Source organism: Crassostrea angulata, chromosome 4, assembly GCF_025612915.1.
Source record: "Crassostrea angulata isolate pt1a10 chromosome 4, ASM2561291v2, whole genome shotgun sequence".
Taxonomy (NCBI): Eukaryota; Metazoa; Mollusca; class Bivalvia; order Ostreida; family Ostreidae; genus Magallana; species Magallana angulata.
This window is the reverse complement of record NC_069114.1, coordinates 30,157,866-30,179,263: the sequence shown is the minus strand read 5'-3', so window position 1 is coordinate 30,179,263 and position 21,398 is coordinate 30,157,866. Positions and strand designations below refer to the sequence as shown.

Genomic DNA, 21,398 nt, shown 5'->3' with positions numbered 1-21,398 from the left:
TTTGTTTACTGTGAAATAAAATCGAAATTGAAAGTGAAAGTAAAGTGTAAAATTAGGAAAATCGAACTTATGATGTAATACTTGGGTTGTCGATCCATTTTACGGTCGTTAGCATTCTATAAAGAATATTCAAAATTGCCTTTCAATACTATCAATTGTGTAATTGTGTACACCTTGGAGATAACTATCGCATTTTTTATGTTGTAAATAGAAACCTAAATATACCGACAGCTAATAGGACGGCACTTCGTGAAGTGCTGAGTTCATAAATCAGGTGATAACACTTATCAACGTCAGCAGATTGTCCTTCCCTGGTCCTGGTCCAAATTGACGACAAGAAAATGTCAGGCAATAATGGGTAAATTTTGTATACTTTCTTACTTTTTGCAATAGTTTAGAACTTGTACAACATGTTTTCAAAGACGTACAAAAAGGTAAAGTGAAAGTAGATGCCGCTCGTATTTGTGGATGTCCAAATTGGTCAAACGAGGTCATGGGAGGTCGTCTTTGCAGTAAATGGTATTTTGCTAATTCTGGAAGGGAACATAAGTTTATTTTTACACTTAATCTTGATCGTTTGATTATTTTTAGATTACCCAAACTGATCCCATGTTTGGACATAAATGACCCTCAGTTTGATGGAGTTGTGGTTGTTACAGACACTGTCCAAAAGCTAGTGGACAATAAGCTTGATAAAGTTGCTGCTGCAGTACAGGAATACGCAAAAGTAAGTTCATCAACAGTAATAACTTCCAATCTTGATACTCCATAATTAACTTAGATTAGTGATAAATCCAAATTAAATGCATTGCATATACATGTAATAGACATAGAAAATTGTTAATTTGTTGATTGCAAATGTTTGTCATATTTTCAGGTGGACTCTGCTTTTAACAAAGATGTAGTTTTGATAAACACAGATGCTGTTCCATCAAAAAGATTAGTAAGTTTTATGAATATTCAATTTCATTTGACTCATTTAAATGTCAACACATGATACAACCATGCATTGTCAATAACACAGAATGGAAATTAGAATGGAAATTAAGACTTGATATTTTTTGTCAGACATTTAAACTTCATTGAATTGCTATTTGCAGATCTTTGCCCCTACTGGGCCTTTGAACAGGGATTATGATGATGTGAGAAGATTTTATGATGCAGCTGAAAAAGGAATCAAGAGGTACATACAATCTTAGATTTGTAAAAAAAATAATCTGTTACAAGTTTAGACTTCTTTAAAACTTACAGAGAGAAAAATAGTAAGGTAGTAAAGTCAATATTATACAGTTGTTGACTGGGGTCAAGGGCAACAGTTGATCTGTCGGACCGGCTTGTCCCAAGGATGTGGGCAACAGTTTGCGAGTTGGTCCGACAGTTCAACTGTTGCCCGAGACATAGTCAACAACTGTTTTGTTATACCCCTACTAATTTATAACTCCTTCTCGCGGAATATGACATCACCGGTCAACAGTCTTTTTAAAAGTCAATTTTAACAGTTCTAATCCAACAGTTCCAGTCCACCAGTCAAAATGCTGAACCTTTTTTTGTAAAGAGTTAAATAGTATTTGTTTTACAGGGTTATAACAAATATAAATGTTGCAAATGTCCGGAGCTTTGGCCTTGTTATTAACACATTGTTTTTCAGAGCCCTACAAGCTGGATGTAAGAAACCCCTCCTTGTGCGTCCAGTAGACAACAGTTTCCCTAAGGCAGGAAGTGTCACCACACTAGGATGTCTGTCAGCCCTCTATGTGGTCTGTTGATGACTAGGTCTAATATTTTAAACACTACATGTTCATATACTTTAATGTCTTTTATGAAAGTTAAAATCAAAGATGGAAAGAGAACTTACATGTACCTCACCATCTAAACTAACCAACAATGGATGAATGACAAATTAATTTGAGCTGAACTGCTTGACTCTCCTTGCTTTTAATACTTAAACAGCACTGAAACTGAAAAACGTATGATCTAAGAAATTTTGTTTGTCATGCTCTTATTCTGAATGAATCTCTAAATGATTAATGTCCCCATAGCCCTTGGAGATCCGTGAGGATGTTCCCTCCAGAGCCAGTAAAGCGGAGGCGGTGGGGATCTGGTGTAACTCGGAGGAGCGGGTTCAACAGGGGATTGTCCTGGCAAACGCTGTCGAAGCTGGAAGGTACTATACCCTAATCAGAGTGATACATGTATATTCACATTTGGTACAGTATTAGGGAAAGATTTGAAAATTTAGTAACTGTTAATAAAGTTCGTAATTCCCCACCTTATGACAAAGTCACTTTGTTGTCTTTCTGTCATACAAATGCCGCAGTCTTCCCTATTTATTCATGATTTACAGCTTTAAGTTCCAGAGAAAACTTCATTAACCTTCTGCATTTTTCACTCAGGTGAATTATTACTTTCTTGATTATGATTTTCGGAAAGAATTTTAAATTCAAAATAAAATGCCAAATATTTCAGCAGCATACTTTGCAGGGTAATATTTGACATAAATTGCCTTAACTATACAAGTTCATAAGATGTAAAGTTACTTTAAGAGTTACCTTCTCTTACAAGAGGGTCATTGCACCTTAAATGATGTGTCATCTGTTTTGTCTTATTGTCTCCTTATGGAGAAAGGTCTTAAATCTTCAGTCATATATGTCAGTCATATGCATGTATGTCAGTCATATTAATGTCAATATGTTATTTACAGTAATCCACTCAGTACATGTGACAGATATAAAGGTTATTCTATAACAAGGTATTTAGGCTTATCAATTTTTAATGTATTATAGAATTGTGACCAGAGATATTGGTGGATCTGACCCCGAGAGAATGGCGGCCCCTAATGTTGCAAAGTATGTGGAGGAGGTGTTCAAGGGAACATGCATCAAGGTTATTATCAGACTACGAAGTTATATAACATAATGTTACAAGAGAAAACATTAGTGGGACTAGAATGATTTTACAATGTGTAAATTTCCTTTTAAAAAAATAAAACAGGCTCTGTTGGTTTTTGGAGAACATTTTTATCCAGAGTTTTTGATTTATGCACAGTCTATGGGTTACTGGACAGGTAGGTTGATTTATAAAAAATTAAATACATGTATTTGTTAAAACATTTACAATAAGGCTGATCAAACATTGCAGGTGTCTGTGAAGTCAGACCAGGACCAGTTGAACAAGGAGTACCCTCTGTATGGGGCAGTCAATAGGGCAGCCAGTCGTATGTACAAAACTTCTAAAATAAAATACAGTAAAACATTCTTATAACAAAATGCCAGGGACGGGTTATGTTACTTTGTTATAAGCATAATTCGTTATATCGGTCAAGTTTACAACATTTAATAAAGTTTTGGGGAATGAAAAGCATCAATTCATCATATTAAGCGTGTTCCCTATTACCATGTTTTACTGTATATGCATTTAGGGTAAAGTGTTCCTATATTGTATGACATATTGAAATAATTCTAGGTGTTATAAAAACTGTTCTAAAGCGTCTAACAATGATTTCTTACTCAGAGGTCAGCAGGCACCAAGGCAGGGTGATTTTTCTGGAATACACAGGAGAAGGAAACACTGAGAAGACACTGTTCTTAGTTGGCAAGGTACCATATCTTTTATACATGTAGCTCTTGTTGAAGATGATAAGATTTTGCAGATTGGTCAAACAATTGATGATAGTTTTAGCAGTTATTATGAAAATAGTTGAATCTTGTCAAAAAATTAATGCAAGTTTGGAGTTTTTGCCGAATATCTCATAAATTAAATTTAAGTGACCAGTGAAAATTCATCAGTCAAATCTCTTATTTTTATGAGTTGAATAAACTCTTTTTTTTCTGTGCTAACAGGGTGTGACCTATGACACTGGTGGAGCTGACATCAAGGCCGGTGGGGTGATGGCGGGGATGCACAGGGACAAGTGTGGGGCGGCAGCTGTGGCAGGATTCTTCAAGGTGACCTATAATTTGCTTCTATCGACAGTGTTATTTAGGCTTGATGATCAACAAATTACCCAACAGATTCACATGTACCTTAAAATTTTTAAAGATATGAAATTTTTTGACGTAAGCTTTTATATAGTAAAAAACAAATGTAAGTACCGGTATTTAAGCTTTAGAATTTTAATTCTTTCCTATACAATATATCTACATGTACATGTATATACAGAACAGTTCTTTGTCTCAGGGAAATTTTAAATACACCAGTAGTGCAAAACAATCAACTCTTTTTAAGATGATACTGAAGCAACCAAATTATGAAAATAATGGTAATTAATGCATAGAACTGAACTTTTCTATAGATTTTGAGTGAAATGAAACCAAAAGGTCTGAAGGTTGTTGGAGCCATGGCAATGGTCAGAAACAGTGTAGGATCAAGTGAGTGCAGTAAAACATCTTAGATGACCTAAACCTTAACTTTCTCAACATACATACATGTAATGCTTTATTTTGATTAAGTATTAGTTTTGTCAAAATATAATGATAACTACTTGAATTACTTTGTCTCATTCAGACTGCTATGTGGCTGATGAGATCATCACTTCACGCGCTGGGGTCAGAGTTCGGGTCGGGAACACTGACGCTGAGGGACGAATGGCAATGGCCGATGTTCTCTGTCATCTTAAAGAGCAGGTACATTTATTTGATGTTTTTATTTGTCTTTTGATGCAGTAACTTTATTTTTTGATTTTCCATTTTTACTTGTGCAAAAACAACGAATTTAATATCATTGGTTTTGGTACATGTTTAATTTTGTAGGCATTGAGTGCTGTCAACCCTCAGCTGTTTACCATTGCCACTCTAACTGGTCACGTAATCAGAGCCTATGGAGAAAATTACTCGGTATGCAGACTGTTGAAACAGTGAAACCACCACCACCCCTTTACAACTCTCCTCTGCCAGCAAAAATGGGATTGAAAACTATAGAGAAATATATAAAAAAAAAACGCCTAAAACTAGTTAGCCTGTACAATAACCCGTAATTTGTGAATTCAAAAACTTGATCAAGATTATAATACATGCAATAGAAATGGAAGATTTGTTTTGCAAGTGCTGCTTTCATTTATATATGTTTCTAGGCTATTCTTGACAATGGACCAGCTAGAAACATGAACAATGCCCAAGAGATTCAGGCAGCAGGGGATGAGTGGGCAGATCCATTCGAGATCTCCACCCTCAGGAGAGATGTAAGTCTTCAGCCTTTTATGGAAGACAAAACAAAATCCAATTAATTCTGGACAGAAAAGCATAATTATTTCTATATGAATTTTCTCATGATTAAAAAAATTAACAAATGACCTTATTAGTTAAAAAAAAAATTAAACAAAATCTTATTTCATTTCAAATTTGTAATTCATTCTTGTTGGGAAGCTTATTCATTCTGTTTCAGGTTTAATTTTTTTTTAATTCACATTGACCAATATGCAAAATATGCAAGAGACCTGCAAGAATATCTTTTGTTGCAAGCCTCTTATCCTTTTGGCACAGAGTTTTTTTTCTAACATAGGACTACGACTTCCACCGTGGCAAGTCGGAGTATGAGGATGTCCTGCAATGTAACAACTCCCCCTCCTCCGCCACGGCCCGTGGTCACCAGACACCCGCCGCATTCCTGATAGAGGCCTCAGGGCTTGAGAAGGTAAAGTTTTTTTTATATAAAGCCTTTTATCTTTGTATAAGAGAAAGTTGTATCAATTTTGTATTGATAGATGGGTATAAAGGTTTTTAAGACTTTTGAGGTTTAAAGTTTTGTCTTATACATGTCTTTATACATACATGTATATATACGTATATGTGTATTTACAAACAGGTTTTTCAGAGAAAGTTCTCACATTTTCTTTCAGTGAAAATAAAAACCTTTTAAACTATTAAATGATAATTAAAAAAAAAACATAACTTAAGTTAGAAGTATTGATTCTAGTTTAGAATTATCAGTGTTTTGTTAATGTTATTATCAAGTGCAGGATTGAATTTGTATGACCTGCCAACATATTTGTGATATTAAGTTATTCTTACCCAGCCGGACCCAAAGTATTAATTGTAATAAACAGACAGCTATCAAATTCAGTCCTTTACTAAGATTAATGCAAGATTACTAACTCAAGTTCTATACATTTGAACTCGTTGGCAATACTAGCGCGCTGATTCTGATACTTGATATTTATAACTCAGCACGGGAAGGATTCGGACAAACCCTTGCCTTATTCCCATCTGGACATTGCTGGCTCCTCCGGACCATTCCCTGGTGTCCCCACCGGGGCCCCAATTGTTGCCATGGCAGCACGATTTGTGTTTCCACGATGCTAAAGTCAGAACGCATGGTTAAGTCTGTTGGGATCGAGCAAACGAACTAATATTTCAGCTCAATGAACTCAAGATCAAATCTACATGCTTATTTAACAATGTAAGCAGTTAAAAATATAATAAATTAGTCAGTTGATGAATTGGTGAAGGAATGTCATAACATTTGAATGATATTGTCTCAGAACTTCTTTATATGTTTGATTTATTGATTGATATTTATGATTATTCATTGACCAATGCAGAGCTTTTGCAGTACTTTGATGTATAATTGTGCGTGCTGATTTTCTTATTATTATTAAACACACTTTATACAATTTTGCGTGTTGTTTTTTTTTGGGGGGGGGGTTGCTTTCATAAAATTTTGTCGCATATGTTGGGTTGTTATTCATCTAAAGTTATTACGATCTGTACTTGGTTAAAATGATTTTGGAATTTTTTGAGATAATGAATTTGATTTTTTCTTTTTAAACAATAAAATGCTTTCTTTGGTGATTCATTCGAGATATGAAGGTACCGATATTGCAGAAAAACTTTGTGATTTTTTTTCTGCAATAATCGCTACCTTCATAACCCGCATGAATCAACAGAGAGAGCATTTTATTGTATATATTAACATCTTTCTTTTAACTAATTTATTATAAATTGATTATGAAAAGTTAGTAAAATTCACTAAATTACTGTTAATGTACAAACGTACGTTAGCTAAAAGAAACAGCCAAATCGTCTCCTGTGAGACTTTGAGTCTGACATCGTCATTATTTCGTGCAGTCCGTGAATTTTCTTACGTCGCTGTAGGCTTTGACAACCAATCGACAAACAGGGCCGGGCGTGTCATTTTCCAGCCGCTGTAGATTTTAACCAATCGATAAACAGGGCGTGTAGATTTCAGTCTGGCTGTTTCTATAGAGCTATGAATTAATTGTAAGTTTCCGTAAGAAATGGAGGAAATAATACTTGGTGGATGTAAATATATAATTGTGGTAGAAATACATATATCTGTATTTTTAATAACAAAGCATAATTAATACTTTCACTTTTTTATTTTAAAGTTCACATTATAAGATTTGTTCCACTTTGCATATATACATGTAGTCAAGTTAATGTGTGGTTAATATTTTAAAAGTGTACTCTCTTCACAATAAATTTATTTAACTAGATAACTATTTGTATTTCATAGATATTGGCACATTGAAACATGGTATACATGCATATGAAAAAATATTAATAATGACTATATGACAATGATATAAAATATTAAAATACATGTACATGTGTATAATAGATATAAAATATATATTAAAAAACGTTATAAGTTTATAATAACACAAACTATTTGCACACATAACTAATTTAAATCAAAACACATCCAAGTAAATAAGTTTGATTTTTCATAAATTAAATAATACAATCAAAATATATATTATGTTCAAATCAAATGATTTTTCGTTATCATTGATACATGAGCGGATTCAGAATATTTTAAGGATACTTCCGAATGATAACTGTGTTTGCTGTAATTTACTGTGAATTTCAAAAATTTGAATTTTTCCCGGAGAAGGGCACAGACCCACCCCCAAACCCATCATCTAGATCCGCGCATGATATACCTACAGTATATGGGCCTACCCTTGATACAAACGTTATACATTCTTGATACAAAAGTAAAAAAAACAGTGGGTTATTATGTAAAATAAGGATAACATTTAAATTAAAATGTACATTTAAATCAAAATCATAGTACCTACAACAGTGAACTTGGATAACTTTAAAAGTTTAAATGCTTCTAATTTGATAACCACATGATTTCCAATACACCTTTAACAATAAAATTTACACGATTTTAAATTTCTGACACCTTCAAGCTTGTTTAAGAAAAATGAAATTCTTGACAATCTTCATTATAATCCGAAGCGATCGGTTGATGTTTTCAAAATTAAATACAGATTGATGAAAAGGAATTGGTCATAGAATTTAGCTAAATATCCATTACTTAGTACATATAGGATTCGCACCTATTCGGAATCCTTAGCTACATGTATATTTTCGGAGAAGTCTGGTGCGAATACTGCATATAAATGTACCTCAGATGATAATTATACAGAAGTTGCAAATATTAACTTCATAAACTGTATATTGATAAAAGATAAGCCTTGGATTCACATTACAGTGATTATTTATAATATCTCCGACCAGAAGAGTACGTCGTTATAATTACTGAACACTTGACGAGATTAAACTGTTCATCATCGCAATGTTGCTTTAATACACGCTTGAACAATTCATATTGCTGAACACCATTTTGTTATTTAACTATTATAAACATTGTTTTTGTACCTTCTCACTATTGTTTAAAACCTTACTGTTATTGAACATTCTAAAAACTGTTATTGAACATTTAAGCGTTGTGGAACACATTTCCGATGTTGAACACATTCCCGCTGTTGAACATTTCACTGTTGTTGAACGCCTTGTTGTTTGTTGAACACATCACCGTTGTTGAACATTTCACTGTTGTTGAACGCCTTGTTATTTTTTGAACACATCACCGTTGTTGACTGTTGTTGAACTTTCTGCTGCAGTTTATCATTATACGGCAGTAGGTGTACACACCCTGCACGCCGCCTTGCAGTATTTCAGCATGTAGGACGCGTTCGATTGACAGTGTCCGAAGCGGGACCAATCCCGACAGTATTTATCAGCGTCCTGACAGTTAGGGTCTCCTGTCCCTAGGAAAACCAAACAACACTTACTTGGTACTCGAACTAATTCACAATGAATAAATAACTATAGAGACGTGTGTAGGCATAGGTAAACCCGTAGTAAAAACATACAGACAAAATGCTGCCTAGAAAGATTCCCCCACAACAACTGATCATGATGCTGATGTCTCTTTTGCTAAAACTTTAGGCTGGATATAGTACTGTAGATTCCTAATTAAACGCGAAAAACTAATATCCGTGAAAAATCGCGAGGATTTTAAAATGCCGCTTTTATATTTTGGACATTCATCAGTATATATGTAAACTACATATGAAACTATGATAAAACATTTGCATTTCGCGGTTTTATGTTCTCGCGATTTGATTGAAAAACAGTTGAATCACAACCGAATTAAGTACTCGCGTAAAATAAGGAATCTACAGAATGTATCAATTTATTTGTTATATCTGCTTAACGCGTACGCTTAGTACTTACTTCCGGTCGTTGCTTCGTCTCTCTGTATCGGGCATAACCCACATGTCTCTTTACAGTTCTTTGACATCCACAATCTGTGCACTCTACAGAACTTCCATTTTGTTTCTAATCTCTGACATTTCTCATCTGGGTATTTGTTCCCACAGGTGCTTCTTGTCACTGCAATTTCTAAAGACACGAGAAATACATCTACCTTTAGCGATAAAAATTTCGCTTTTTATACTAATGGTTTATAGTTTTGTATACGAAACTTTAGGGAAGCCCCTAAATGAATGTGGGGGGTGAATATCGGGGAGGGGGGGGGGGGTGTTCCTGACCCCGAGCACCTGCGCTCGTAAAAGAGCCTTTAATTGTAGAGTATGCTGTTCCATATTTTTGACTGTTGTTTCGCCTGATAGATTGGTGAAGAACCCTCTGTATATAAAATAATTTTAAAATTCATTTTATACGTTTTTCACTTATCATAATCTCACTATTCATTGTCTAAAAATTTGATGCCAATTGAAGCTTATAGTTGACCGGCAAATCTTTAGTATTACTCTGTGGTATAATGATAGTTTAAAATGTTCCTTCAGTAAATAATAGTGTATGACTAAAAATATCATGTTAAAAAGTTTAAGGCGGGTCTGATGGTAAACGTTTTGACCAACCAGCCTCCTTATATAAAGTCATAATAAATTACTTAAAAATATGGACCATTTAATTCAAAAATTGTGATACATTTAGAGTATTGGTATAATGTTGCAGCAGTAACTAGATTATTTGGTTAAAGAACATCCAACTTCTATTAACGCATGTTGAGGAAAAGAATCGAATCACTGAGTTTAAAAATAGCTAACCGTATTTAATTCCTTTCTTGCTACTCTTGATTAATACATGCAGTGTGGTAAATAATTACCTTTGGCTTTTGTCATTATTTTTTCATCAATATATTGACCAGATCCAGCATCACTTATTGCATAGAATCGGAAGGAATATGCAGACTTCGGTTTTAGACCGGAGTACTTCACTTCTATAACTCTAGGTCCGCCATCTGTTAATTCTTAAGCGATAAAAAAAGGAAATTACATGCCTGCAGAGAAAAGAATAATATAACTCAATCACAATCTCTTATTTATAATTTTTATAAACAACCTTATGTTTATCATATTCAACTTGATTTATCATAAAAATATAGTTGCAGTTCTTGGCGGCAGTCATAATTAAGCCTTTACTGTAGAAGGTTAATTAAATAGAGATATTGTGAAATTACGTATTCTTAAGTTGGAACCCACCTATTCTGCGGAACTATGAAAAATCTCATTCTAGCCACCACAGAATATTGGAGAATTGCAAGATACATTGGTTAACCGGTATATCATAATAAGATTTTAAAGCTAATAAAATTTCAACTACTGAATAACTGATTAATTTTTTGAAAGGTACATGTAATTCTCGTTTCTTACCTATTGGATAGTTTTTATATTTCAGTTCCCTCTGGAATGGTTTGACAACAAGAAGTTTGAGTGTAGATCCATCATCTCTCCGGAATGACACTTGGAATCTGACCAAGTCTGGTGTGATTTCTATTACCGAAATAACAGGTGCCTTCGGTAGGAGTCTGACTATAATACGAAACATGAAATGCATTAGGGATTTTTTTTTTGGACATACATACAAGTACGTCATCTCCTAGTATGACTCTTTGTCCAAATATTGTTCCTTTTGTTGATGAGAGAACATTTTACAGTTTGACCGCTGTTTACTATCTACGGCCAAAGTGTGACTCCGGACCGTGGCCATCTTGGGCAGTGGCGTCAGACGATGGTTGGATGCAAAAACAATTAAAGGTTTATCTACACTGGAAGCATGGACTTCATCAACAGTATATTTCGATATACTATAATGCAGAAATGGATGCAAAATTATATAGATAACATTGAACCATGCTCCTGCAATCAGATTAAAATCAGACCTCTACATTATCCTGCATATAAACTTGCATTTAGTGGTTTAACAAGTCTTATTTTTAATAGATTGATGTAACAAACCCGGTTTCCGTGTGGTAGGTGATATTGTAGTAGTTCGGGTCGGTGGAGTATATACGGTGGTTGTAGACGGTCGACTGGTGGTAGTGGTAGACTGCCATGGGATTGTAGTCGTTAGATTCTCGTCTCTGGTAGTGGTTGTATCTACAGTGGTAGGCGGTTCTGTGGTAGAAGAAGTAACATTATCCACAGTGGTAGATGGTTCTGAGCTTGTGGTTCTTTCTGTGGTGGTGGTGGTGGTGGCAACAGTCCCATTATCCACAGTGGTAAATGGTTCTGAGGTTGTGGTTCTTTCTGTGGTGGTGGTGGTGGTGGTGGCAGCAGTCGTTCGTACGGTGGGTCTAGGAGTGGAAGTGGTATTTGGTATTCTGGAAGTTGTACCACTGCCGTCGGTACATTGTTGACACGACTTCCGACAATTTCTCGCCATCCATCTCGGATTGACAGTACATTCTCCCCTCACTGCCCAGTCGTCACACTTCTTGTCGGGTTGCCTGTTTGAGCACCCAGCTATCGTAAAGGATAAGAAATGGAATGCAAGAACTAGAAAACTGTTTTTGATCCAAGGAAGTTAATTTTATTTAAACGTTTATGAGAATTTTATTTCGAGGCCATTGTAAAAAGATATCAGTCATCTTTTTATAATTTTTTACATTATTCTTTTCTACAACGTCAGATTAAATTTAAGGAAACGAGTAATGTGTTTGATCCTTTCTGCAGAAGGTAGAAGAAACAGTGTGTTGAAAGCCTACTTCCGGTGGAATCGTTGCTACTGCCACAGACTCCACATGCCTTTTTACAGTTCTGTGACATCCATACTTTGTTGGCCACACAGTCTCCAAGCTCTTTCCAGCTTTTACACTTGTCATCGGGAAAAGCATTCACGCACTGGTCTCCAACCACTGATGCAAAAATACACAAAGGCTTTTGGATTAGAAAGCAGAAAGCTTTCAATTCTTAGTCTAGCTTTCACACGAGAAAATACATAGATCAAAGAGGTCGTTAAATTTTTTAGTTATAAAAACAACGAAAAGTTTAATGTCAAGATGGTGCGATTAGTAGTCCAATAATATTCGTGGATGTTCGACATAACGGATAAAATCAGAATCTAAATATGTAACCTTTATCGGCGGCCATTGCGTCACTGCACACTCCACATGCCCGCGCACACTTGTATTTCATGTACCTAGGATTCCTGTCGCACTCCCCCTGTTTGGCCCACACACTGCACGACCAATCCTTGTCCTGATTCCTACAGACTTATAAACAATGGTTTGCTGTGGTTTAGATTGGATTTTGAGTTTTTTATGATGTTATAATACATTTTTCAAAGCTTGATTGAAAAGCTCATTTTGTGATTAAAAGATGCTATACTGACTAAAGGTCTTGGATATAGTTATACAGATGTATATGATTGTACAATATAATTTAGAATTTAATTTATGATACAATTTTGATTAATGATCACATACATGAGAGGGTTGGTATATTCAAGATACAGGAAGAAAAAGGTTTGAGTGTACAATCAAGTCTTTTGCACAGCTGATTAAACCTACACTGAAATTGTGGAGCTTTGCCTTCTTCACAGTCTGACGACCCGTCCGGACAGACACATCGACAATTCTGGTCTACATAGCCGCCATCTCTACAGCGTATATTTCTACTGCAGTGTCTATCTGAAACCACCAATGCCAATGGTTAAAATACACGGAAAGCTTTTATTACTTTTTCGTAATTTTTTTAACCAAATTGAATCAATTTTTGCAGATACGTAGAATCAAAATGGAGGGGTCTAACAAATGAAGAGGAGCTAATTATATAGAGAATATTTTATATTTTCCAAAAAATAGTGAAGAGATTAGACCCTGCAAGCCCCGTCTCTTGCTATACACGTGTATGTTCAGATATATACTTGGAAACTAGCTTCAGGTCTGTAGCTTCCGGTCTGAAAAAAAATTGGATGGAAAACCTGGGGTTTTTAGACCGGATGCTCAAACCGGAAGCTGCTACTTGGAAACTTACTACAATGATACATATTGTTAACTGTGGCTATATCGGTGAAGGACAACTCCTTGGAATACACGCGTCCTATTTCCGGTTCCTGTGATCTGTACTGAGGCTGCGTCTCTATAGTTTTTGATCGCCCATCAACAGAAAATGCCTACGGCCAAGGAGAGAAAGGAAAACATATTCATTGTAAAACGAACTTTCCTTTTCAAAGTTGACATTTTTGTGAAATGTAAGCATGTTGGTCTTTATGATTTCTTACCGTGATTCCGTAATGCATGACAGAGGAAAACTCGTAAGAAATATTAAAGTTGTTAATTCGGTAATGTGGATACTTTTGAAACCATTGTCGTAGACTTGGATGTACATTTCCGTAATTGATTCGAATAAACTGATCCCGAATCGGCCGCTGGTGTTCGTGAACCAAACCAACAGCGTGCCCAATCTCATGAAGATAAAGCCCTTTCTGTTATACAAAAAAGTTTGCCAGTTTACCATCAAATGAAGAAAAAAAATATCGAACTGGGTATTGAAGCAATATTAGTTATAAGGTTAAATTTAGTAGAATCGCACTTTTGTAAATCGCTATGGCTACCATTTTGTTGTCTTGTTTATTGATAAAGAGGAAGAGACCTTTACCCTCAGTTGTTATTGATGCTTAATTCCTTTAAACCAAAGCATTGAGCGATATTGCAAGCTTGAAAGGCTTGTGTCTGTTAACAATGTTTTTGGTTTTTTTTTTTACACAAGACGGGTTACTTTCATCTGCAGAATTCTGCATTGATTCGCTTAAAAATTACAGCATACAAGCATTGTGCACATGGTGTTCTGTGCATAATTGCATTAACTATAATTGAATCGGTAACTAACTTAGCAGCTTACGTATCGGCAGCCATTTCTGTCTAGATTCAAAGGCTGTCCTCCACCGACCATGCCTAACTGGGAGTTACAGCTGAAATTAGAACGTTGTAAAATTACAGATGATTTTCATTTCGTTTTGCATTTAAAATGTTTCGTGTATACCATTTTTGCGCTCACCCAAAATTGTCTTGAAACATGACATAGTTATTCTCTCTCTGTCTTTTTCTAAATCGCAGACACGTATACTTTTCCCATTCACGCATGGCGACACGGATTAGATATTTCTCCGAGTTACCTATTACACAAAAAGGGAAAAAAATAATTTCATGTCACAATCTAAAACATTTGGAATATAGTTGAATTCAAATTCAGTACTCAGCCAATTAGAAACTTTCTTACTGTATGCGCCCCATTTGAATTCGTAAGGTATTTCACCATTGGGCCAACGCAGTACACCCGATCGCACTGCCTTCCGCTTTGTTCTTTCTCTGAAAATTGTCTTTCTATATTGATTGGGATTTTTTTTTCAATATTTAATTATATTCATCAGTACCTGATATTTTCAAATTGATTATTATCATTATCTTGACCAAAAATATCAACAAATATACAGGTGCATGTACATGTATATAATCAATAGATACCTCTCGTTACATATATGCAAGACTTTTACCACAGATTATTTTAATTTTTACGGACATGTCCAATTCTTAAAAAAAATACGCGTAAAAATTCAAATCGCCCTTTTTAAGACAAATTCGTAAAAAATCACAGCAGTAAAAATTACCCGTTATACGGTAGTACATTTCTTTGTTAGGGTACAATGGAAAGAACTTTTGGTACTTTTAACATATATATATAAAGTACATGTACCAATGTCCGAGAAATTCTAGTATGAATGTTTAGCCATACCTTTCAGAAGAGTATAGAATCTTGTACTGGTCAAACGTGAGGTACATGTCTAATTCTGCCAGAATCTTGGAATCAGGAGTCACCAGTTGGTTGCTTATGTTAACATAACCTGCATTAATAAATGCCACAAACTTTAATTAATCTTTACGAAATACACATTACTGTACAAAATTACATAATTGTATTACTGTACAGAATCAAGACTATACATGTGGGCAATAGCTAGGCAATGCACAAAGTCGGAAACCCACGGCCAGTCTCGCATACGCTAAGTATGCGTATGCGAGACTGGCCGTGGGTTTCCGACGATGAGCAATGCACTGAGTAATTTGTCTTCTTTTTATATTTTACAAGAAACTTGACAACCAGTTACTGTAGAGAATGAGCGGTCTATACTTTAAGTTTTACGTACGTGTAGGCCTACATGTATTTTATTCTTTTGAGGTTAATTTGAGTTGGTAGACAAATTCAATATCTAGCAACGTTAAAACCAACCCACCACATAGACTGTGCTTGACGACAAAATGTGGGCTCTTTCGAGTGAGTTACTCTCTGGTCGTTACTTAAACAGTGTAACTAGTATTTTTTTGTAAGTTCATGTTGTATTCGAAGGCACAACTTATTAAAACTTTTATTTTAAGAATAAAACGCCGTCTTTAGTAGACCTTACTAGATATGAAGGAGAGGAGCATTGCATAATACACATACATAACCTGAAAGTATGTACATCGTTACAATTTATTTACTGCAATTTGTACGGAATACCTGTTTTTCACTTTTTTAAAATCTTTGATGTACGTGGCCGACTGTATCTACTGAGCGCGCATAGGCACTGTGTCACAGATTGGCACTCGGGTAAATGAATGTCTATACGAGTATGTACAATAGAAATAAAAATGGCACCGGTATTGTATCAAATAAATGATGTAAGAATTAACATGCGTATGCGTCTGTGTTTATACCATTGATGCATGTGAATACTAGATTAGAATAGCTGGCCTTCGCAACGAAAATAAAACAGCCAAAGACACTTTTTGGTGTTTTTGTTCTCAAACTTATATGACTGATATCCCAAGAAAGACTGTATTAAGTAATTTCAAATCAAGCCTAAAATATTAATTAAAAGCATGACATTTGATCATACCAAACTCACTTTCGATGACCTTTCGTGCAAAATTCATGTCAAAAACACGCCGTTTCCTAAGGATTGCAAGTTGTTATATAATTTTTGTAAGTTCATTAGGTGTTTTTAAATTACTATCTTGGTGCTCTGACACCATCAGCATTGGTGTGGAAAGTTATTCGTGAATTTTTTTCTCTTTTTAGGGTCTTTATCATCTTTGTTGTCAGCAATGGTAAACTAGTTTTTGTCTGAACCAGAATTTGTTGAGATTAAAATTTCGAATGCGGTCAAAAACAAAAATTGATGGACCAATCTTTAAATAACGTTACACAACCTTGGTTCAGAATTCATTCAACCTTGATCGATAACAATGCGAATCTGAGCACATTGGTAAAATTCCATTTCTACTATATACCAGAGCCTGTCATTTCATTCTAATCATTGCTGAGAAATGAAATTTCATGCAAGCTTGTTCTTACATGTAATTCGTCTTGGTTTGCAAGAATTGGCGGTTTCATGACGCGATGACAGCAAAACTTTGATCTTTTTTTCTGATGTTAATTGCGTTATCAATTCTTCCACGGTTTTTGTGCGGAAAATTTCTTTTGAAAAATCGTTTTTGTAAATGAGTTTGACATTTCACTCTCATCAAAAAGCATCCGTATGATTATATGTTCAAAGGTTTAAGTTTGGGGTACGACTCATGCAATTATCAGCTGGTGGAGACAGAGGTTCAAGGTTTTGGATAATTACTTATGAATCATATTCTGTTACTGCATCAGTTAGCCTTTTTGTAAGGGAACTCGTAACAATACATTGTATATGTCTATATATTTGCATTTATAGGTAGGTTCGCCATTTGAATTATTTTAACTATGCTTTTTCATAAACAATTTATCTTTGATTGAAATTACTTTACAAGTTTGGAATTAATCTAACTATCTATACACCATTAAAAACAACAACGGCATAACCGATCAAATAATGGAATTTTTGACATGACCGCTTGTATTTTTCATCACCATGTTGTCTTCGCAAGATGACTGACAAAACTGTATTCTTTAAATATCTCCATTTATTACATTTCTTTATATATCAAGTGTAAGATTAGATTTTGATATTTTATCATTATAAAACTTAAATTAAATAACGTTCTGAAATCTATCAAGATGACATCATGCATGCATTACTCATATCTCAGAACTAACTACAAAAATGTACGTCATGATTACATCATACATAAACAAATTTGCCCTTCCTACCTTCTATTCCCCCCATCGACCGGGCTATCAGTTGGTCTATGGTGGCTCCAACAGGGGGCCGCCGCCTGTCTCCCTGGGAAACCACATCACGCACAAAGCTCTACAAATAACGAACACCACTTTCAGAATCATAATCGAATACGTCCCGATTACATGGTATATAACACAATAAGAATTAAGGAGAAATTCTGTATAATCTACCAGTATAATGACAACGGGGACGATACAAGTCTTCATCACTGACGATTAGCGGGATGTCGGGCGGGAACTTCTCTTTTATAACGTGTGAGGTAGGTCTGCCTCGCTTCAGCGGCAGTCAAGCGGAACGTACACGGAGGATTCCTGATCAAATCCCCATCAACAGACCTTCCTGACCCACATGTGCGCTCCAATCCATGTTCTTACTCAATTACGATAAAAGTGCAGCGTTTTTTGTAATGTGGTTTTTTGTGTGCATTTGAAGCAATGTTTGTTTCCGGCAATTACTTTGTTTACAGTGTTCAGTTTATTTACCAAACATCCCACTAGGTGTGTTGTGAACTCTGTGACATTAATGAATAAAAGCCACGTACGACCTCAGTGGAACTGTTATAGCTATCTTATCGTTCAGGAAGACACCGAAGGTTTAGTTCAGGGGATGCCATGCTTGGTTTTTTTTTTTTTACTGGAAACTAGAAGCGAAATGATGGGTCAATTCAAATGACTCAGAGCGCTGAATCATTACCTAGAAAGTGCATCGGTCGTCATTCTACGACAGGCTACATGTTGTCTATATTTCTAACCTGATTTGTTCTTTGTGAATTATTCAAGCAAGTCAATGAAATAATTCATGTGTATTTCATTCAATCCACCTGCGACTCAAACTTCATATTAAGATATCTATATTTCCAAATTATTATAATACTGCTCTTTCGAATTCGAAATTCATAATGGCATTGCAAGCAACTATGTAGACTTTCATTCCTGATCAAAGAAGTAAATGTAGAAAATCTGCGGATAGTATTTTGGATACCCTTATAAAAAATAGTAATTGCCTGCTTTGTCCTATTATAAAATAGCAAATCTATCCAGAAAATTAATTCACGACGAAAAATCGTAACAAGAATTGAAATAGTTATGAAAACTGTTCCAAAGTAATAAAAAGACTTATTCAATAAAAATTTGTACATTTTGCTTGTATCATTGTTAACATCAGGCACACCTGATCGTTTTTTAAGGGCGGGCCAAAAAAAGGGAAATCACAACCTCTCAGAGTCGTGAAACCCCGAATCCGGAGAGGGGGGGGGGGTGTAGCGTACTTTACACATGTACATATAACTTCAAGTCACTGTTAATTTCCTTCATTTCACTTCACTTCTTACATGCCCCCCCCCCCCCCCTTTAAAAAATGTGGGCGGGCCAACTTCATGTTCATTCACTTTTTTATATGTTAATATCAGAAAACTAGTTGCTGCGAGGAAAAAAAAGGGGGGGGGGGGGCTGCCTATACATAATCACGCACCAACACATTAAATAGTTACACATTACAGGCACGTAGCACCGTTTTTGAATGTGGGGTTAGTTACAGGTTAGGGGGCAGGCTCATCTTTAAAAACATTGACAAGCCAAAAGAAAACAATAAAAATCATGGCAAATCATGAAAAATACTAATCCGTTGTGGGGAGGGGGGGAGTACGCCTATTATTTTAACTCAATTTCAGTTTTTACATGCTCCGAAAAAAGGTGGGGACAAACTCCTTGATAAATCGGATTTTTTAATGTTAATTTAAGAACAAAATGTTTGCTGCGAGAAAAAGTGGGAGGGACAGGTCTCTCTGCCCCCCTCCCCCCGCTGCCAAAAGCTTGCAATAATTGAGTAAACACACGAACAAGCGTCGCCTCAGAAGTAAAATCAGTCGGTAATTTATCAATTGAAAGACGTTTATCTGAAATCGTTTTAAAAAATCTAATTATTATAGCTTTTATTGCATCATAATTTTGATAATCAAAAGATGAATATAATGATAAGAATAATGTGATGGTTTGGGTATATTTGATTATGTGTATTCGTTAATTTATCAATATATGTTATCTGTATCTGTATATTTGTGACCAAAATTACCAAAATTAATATATGGCTCAGACCCCCACCGACATCACCATCACCCCAACCTGGCAAACCTAAATATCCCTCGGACTCCTCTTTTCTCCCTTGAAAAAAAAATTCTGGATCCGCGCATAAAAACGTTCCCTGTAATTAGAGGGTACGTTTTCTCCAGGTTACGACTTCTTCGAATTTTCCTGATACATGTACATCTTGGCATACCACCTAGCGTTAATTTAGTGCATGACTGTTCACTTGACTTTGCATCGGTGATCGTTTGTTTTAAAATTTGCATCGATGTCTGTTGAATTTGAAAAAGAGGCTGTTGGTTTTGTTTTAAGCTGGTCTGTTCCGTAATATAGCTTGTTTTTAAAATAAAATTGTTAGTTTTGCATTTACGTCCTTTTTTTTTTTTACCTTTTCCGTCGTCCATAACTGGACATGGTTATTGAAAGGGTACAGCAAATTAATAGTTAAATACAGGTTCATTTATTTTGCCAAAAATCATTTAATTTTCTTTTCCTCTGTTAATACAATAATAATCAGACAAATGTTTAACAATTTAAAAAGGGAATCCTTCAAACAAATCAAACTTATCACTTACTAGAGAATATTTATTTTGCTGATCTGACGACCTGAAGTCTTCAGTAATGATTTATAAATTATAAATCCAGAATTATTTGTTTGTATGATTGTTAGATTCCACTTTTTAATAAAAAAAAATTCACATGTTGTAATCTGATAATGTTTTATTGATACACTGTAATAAATGAAGTACAACACAATTCACTGGAGATTCCAAAAACATAAATCTCGAGTTTGAGACGTCGTTTGAATGACAATAACACTTCAAAGTTTAAATAATCCATCTAGTCTTTCCTATTGTCATATACCACAGAACCTGAACCAGTGTGTAAAACCTTTTGTTTGTATTTTTTTTTCTAATTATTATCACTTTTAGTTACTACAATTTATAATATTATAATGATAACTATTATAATACCTATTGCATTTTCTGGTCATATATTTCAAATATTATTTTCATTATGGCACTAAATATTGTATATATATATGACCTTGACCTTGTATGTAGGAGACGATTTATATAGGCAATGCCTGCTATCCCATCCGTTTATGTGTTATATTGCATAATAAAATACTGTTTAAATAAATTAATTTTTGGGCTGATCAACGATTGAAGAACTTTTATCATTGACCTACATATTTTAATTGATGTATATATTTGATTTATGAAAACGTATCACGTACATTTTCATGGTTACTTTAAAAGAAGAACAAATACCATGTTTGAAAATCACTCGGGCTTTAGCTTAAACAAAATCTGTTTTGTCAGTGTATGGCTGATACTGAGAAGTGGTTTGTATTTCACATTATTAATTTCAAAATCTTCATCTTTAGCCAGATTTCCATTTGTCTTCTTTAACCAGTCAAGAAGATTTATTGATCCATCCACCGGTTCCATACTTTTGAGTGTTTCTTCAAGAACATCCCAAGCGTGACTTCCAAATTGAGTAGATTCAACTCCTGCTACATAACCTAAATGAAAATAAAACTGGTAATTGTGAACAGAATGTTCATGTAAATTTTAAAAATGTCAATGAATATGTATAACTT

General features: G+C 34.9%; 2 protein-coding genes across 4 annotated transcripts; one reads left to right on the top strand and one right to left on the bottom strand.

Annotated features, from left to right (window-relative positions):
- The first annotated feature begins 184 nt into the window (after positions 1-184).
- Positions 185-6,607, top strand: LOC128182022 (putative aminopeptidase W07G4.4). The gene is made up of 16 exons (XM_052850616.1): positions 185-358; positions 592-727; positions 878-943; positions 1,101-1,183; positions 1,649-1,757; positions 2,040-2,164; positions 2,784-2,883; positions 3,139-3,214; positions 3,511-3,596; positions 3,840-3,944; positions 4,292-4,367; positions 4,504-4,622; positions 4,749-4,832; positions 5,069-5,176; positions 5,497-5,628; positions 6,162-6,607. The coding sequence occupies exons 1-16, from the start codon at positions 342-344 to the stop codon at positions 6,294-6,296; spliced, it is 1,557 nt and encodes a 518-aa protein (XP_052706576.1). The 5' UTR covers positions 185-341; the 3' UTR covers positions 6,297-6,607.
- Positions 6,608-6,731: 124 nt separating this feature from the next.
- Positions 6,732-18,050, bottom strand: LOC128182018 (zinc metalloproteinase nas-14-like). Of its 3 annotated transcripts, XM_052850612.1 has the most exons (17): positions 17,882-18,041; positions 17,681-17,780; positions 15,296-15,404; positions 14,783-14,871; positions 14,561-14,678; positions 14,405-14,474; positions 13,785-13,988; positions 13,538-13,676; positions 13,072-13,191; positions 12,637-12,774; positions 12,268-12,417; positions 11,797-12,025; positions 11,519-11,724; positions 10,934-11,092; positions 10,387-10,530; positions 9,489-9,656; positions 6,732-9,019 (listed from the first exon to the last, which is right to left on the bottom strand). In XM_052850612.1, the coding sequence occupies exons 1-17, from the start codon at positions 17,915-17,917 to the stop codon at positions 8,880-8,882; spliced, it is 2,319 nt and encodes a 772-aa protein (XP_052706572.1). In that variant the 5' UTR covers positions 17,918-18,041; the 3' UTR covers positions 6,732-8,879. The 3 variants fall into 3 exon arrangements, with proteins under 3 accessions (XP_052706572.1, XP_052706571.1, XP_052706573.1); XM_052850611.1 differs by having other exon boundaries at positions 11,519-12,025; XM_052850613.1 differs by lacking the exons at positions 6,732-9,019; positions 9,489-9,656 and having other exon boundaries at positions 10,424-10,560; positions 11,519-12,025; positions 17,882-18,050.
- Positions 18,051-21,398: the final 3,348 nt, after the last annotated feature.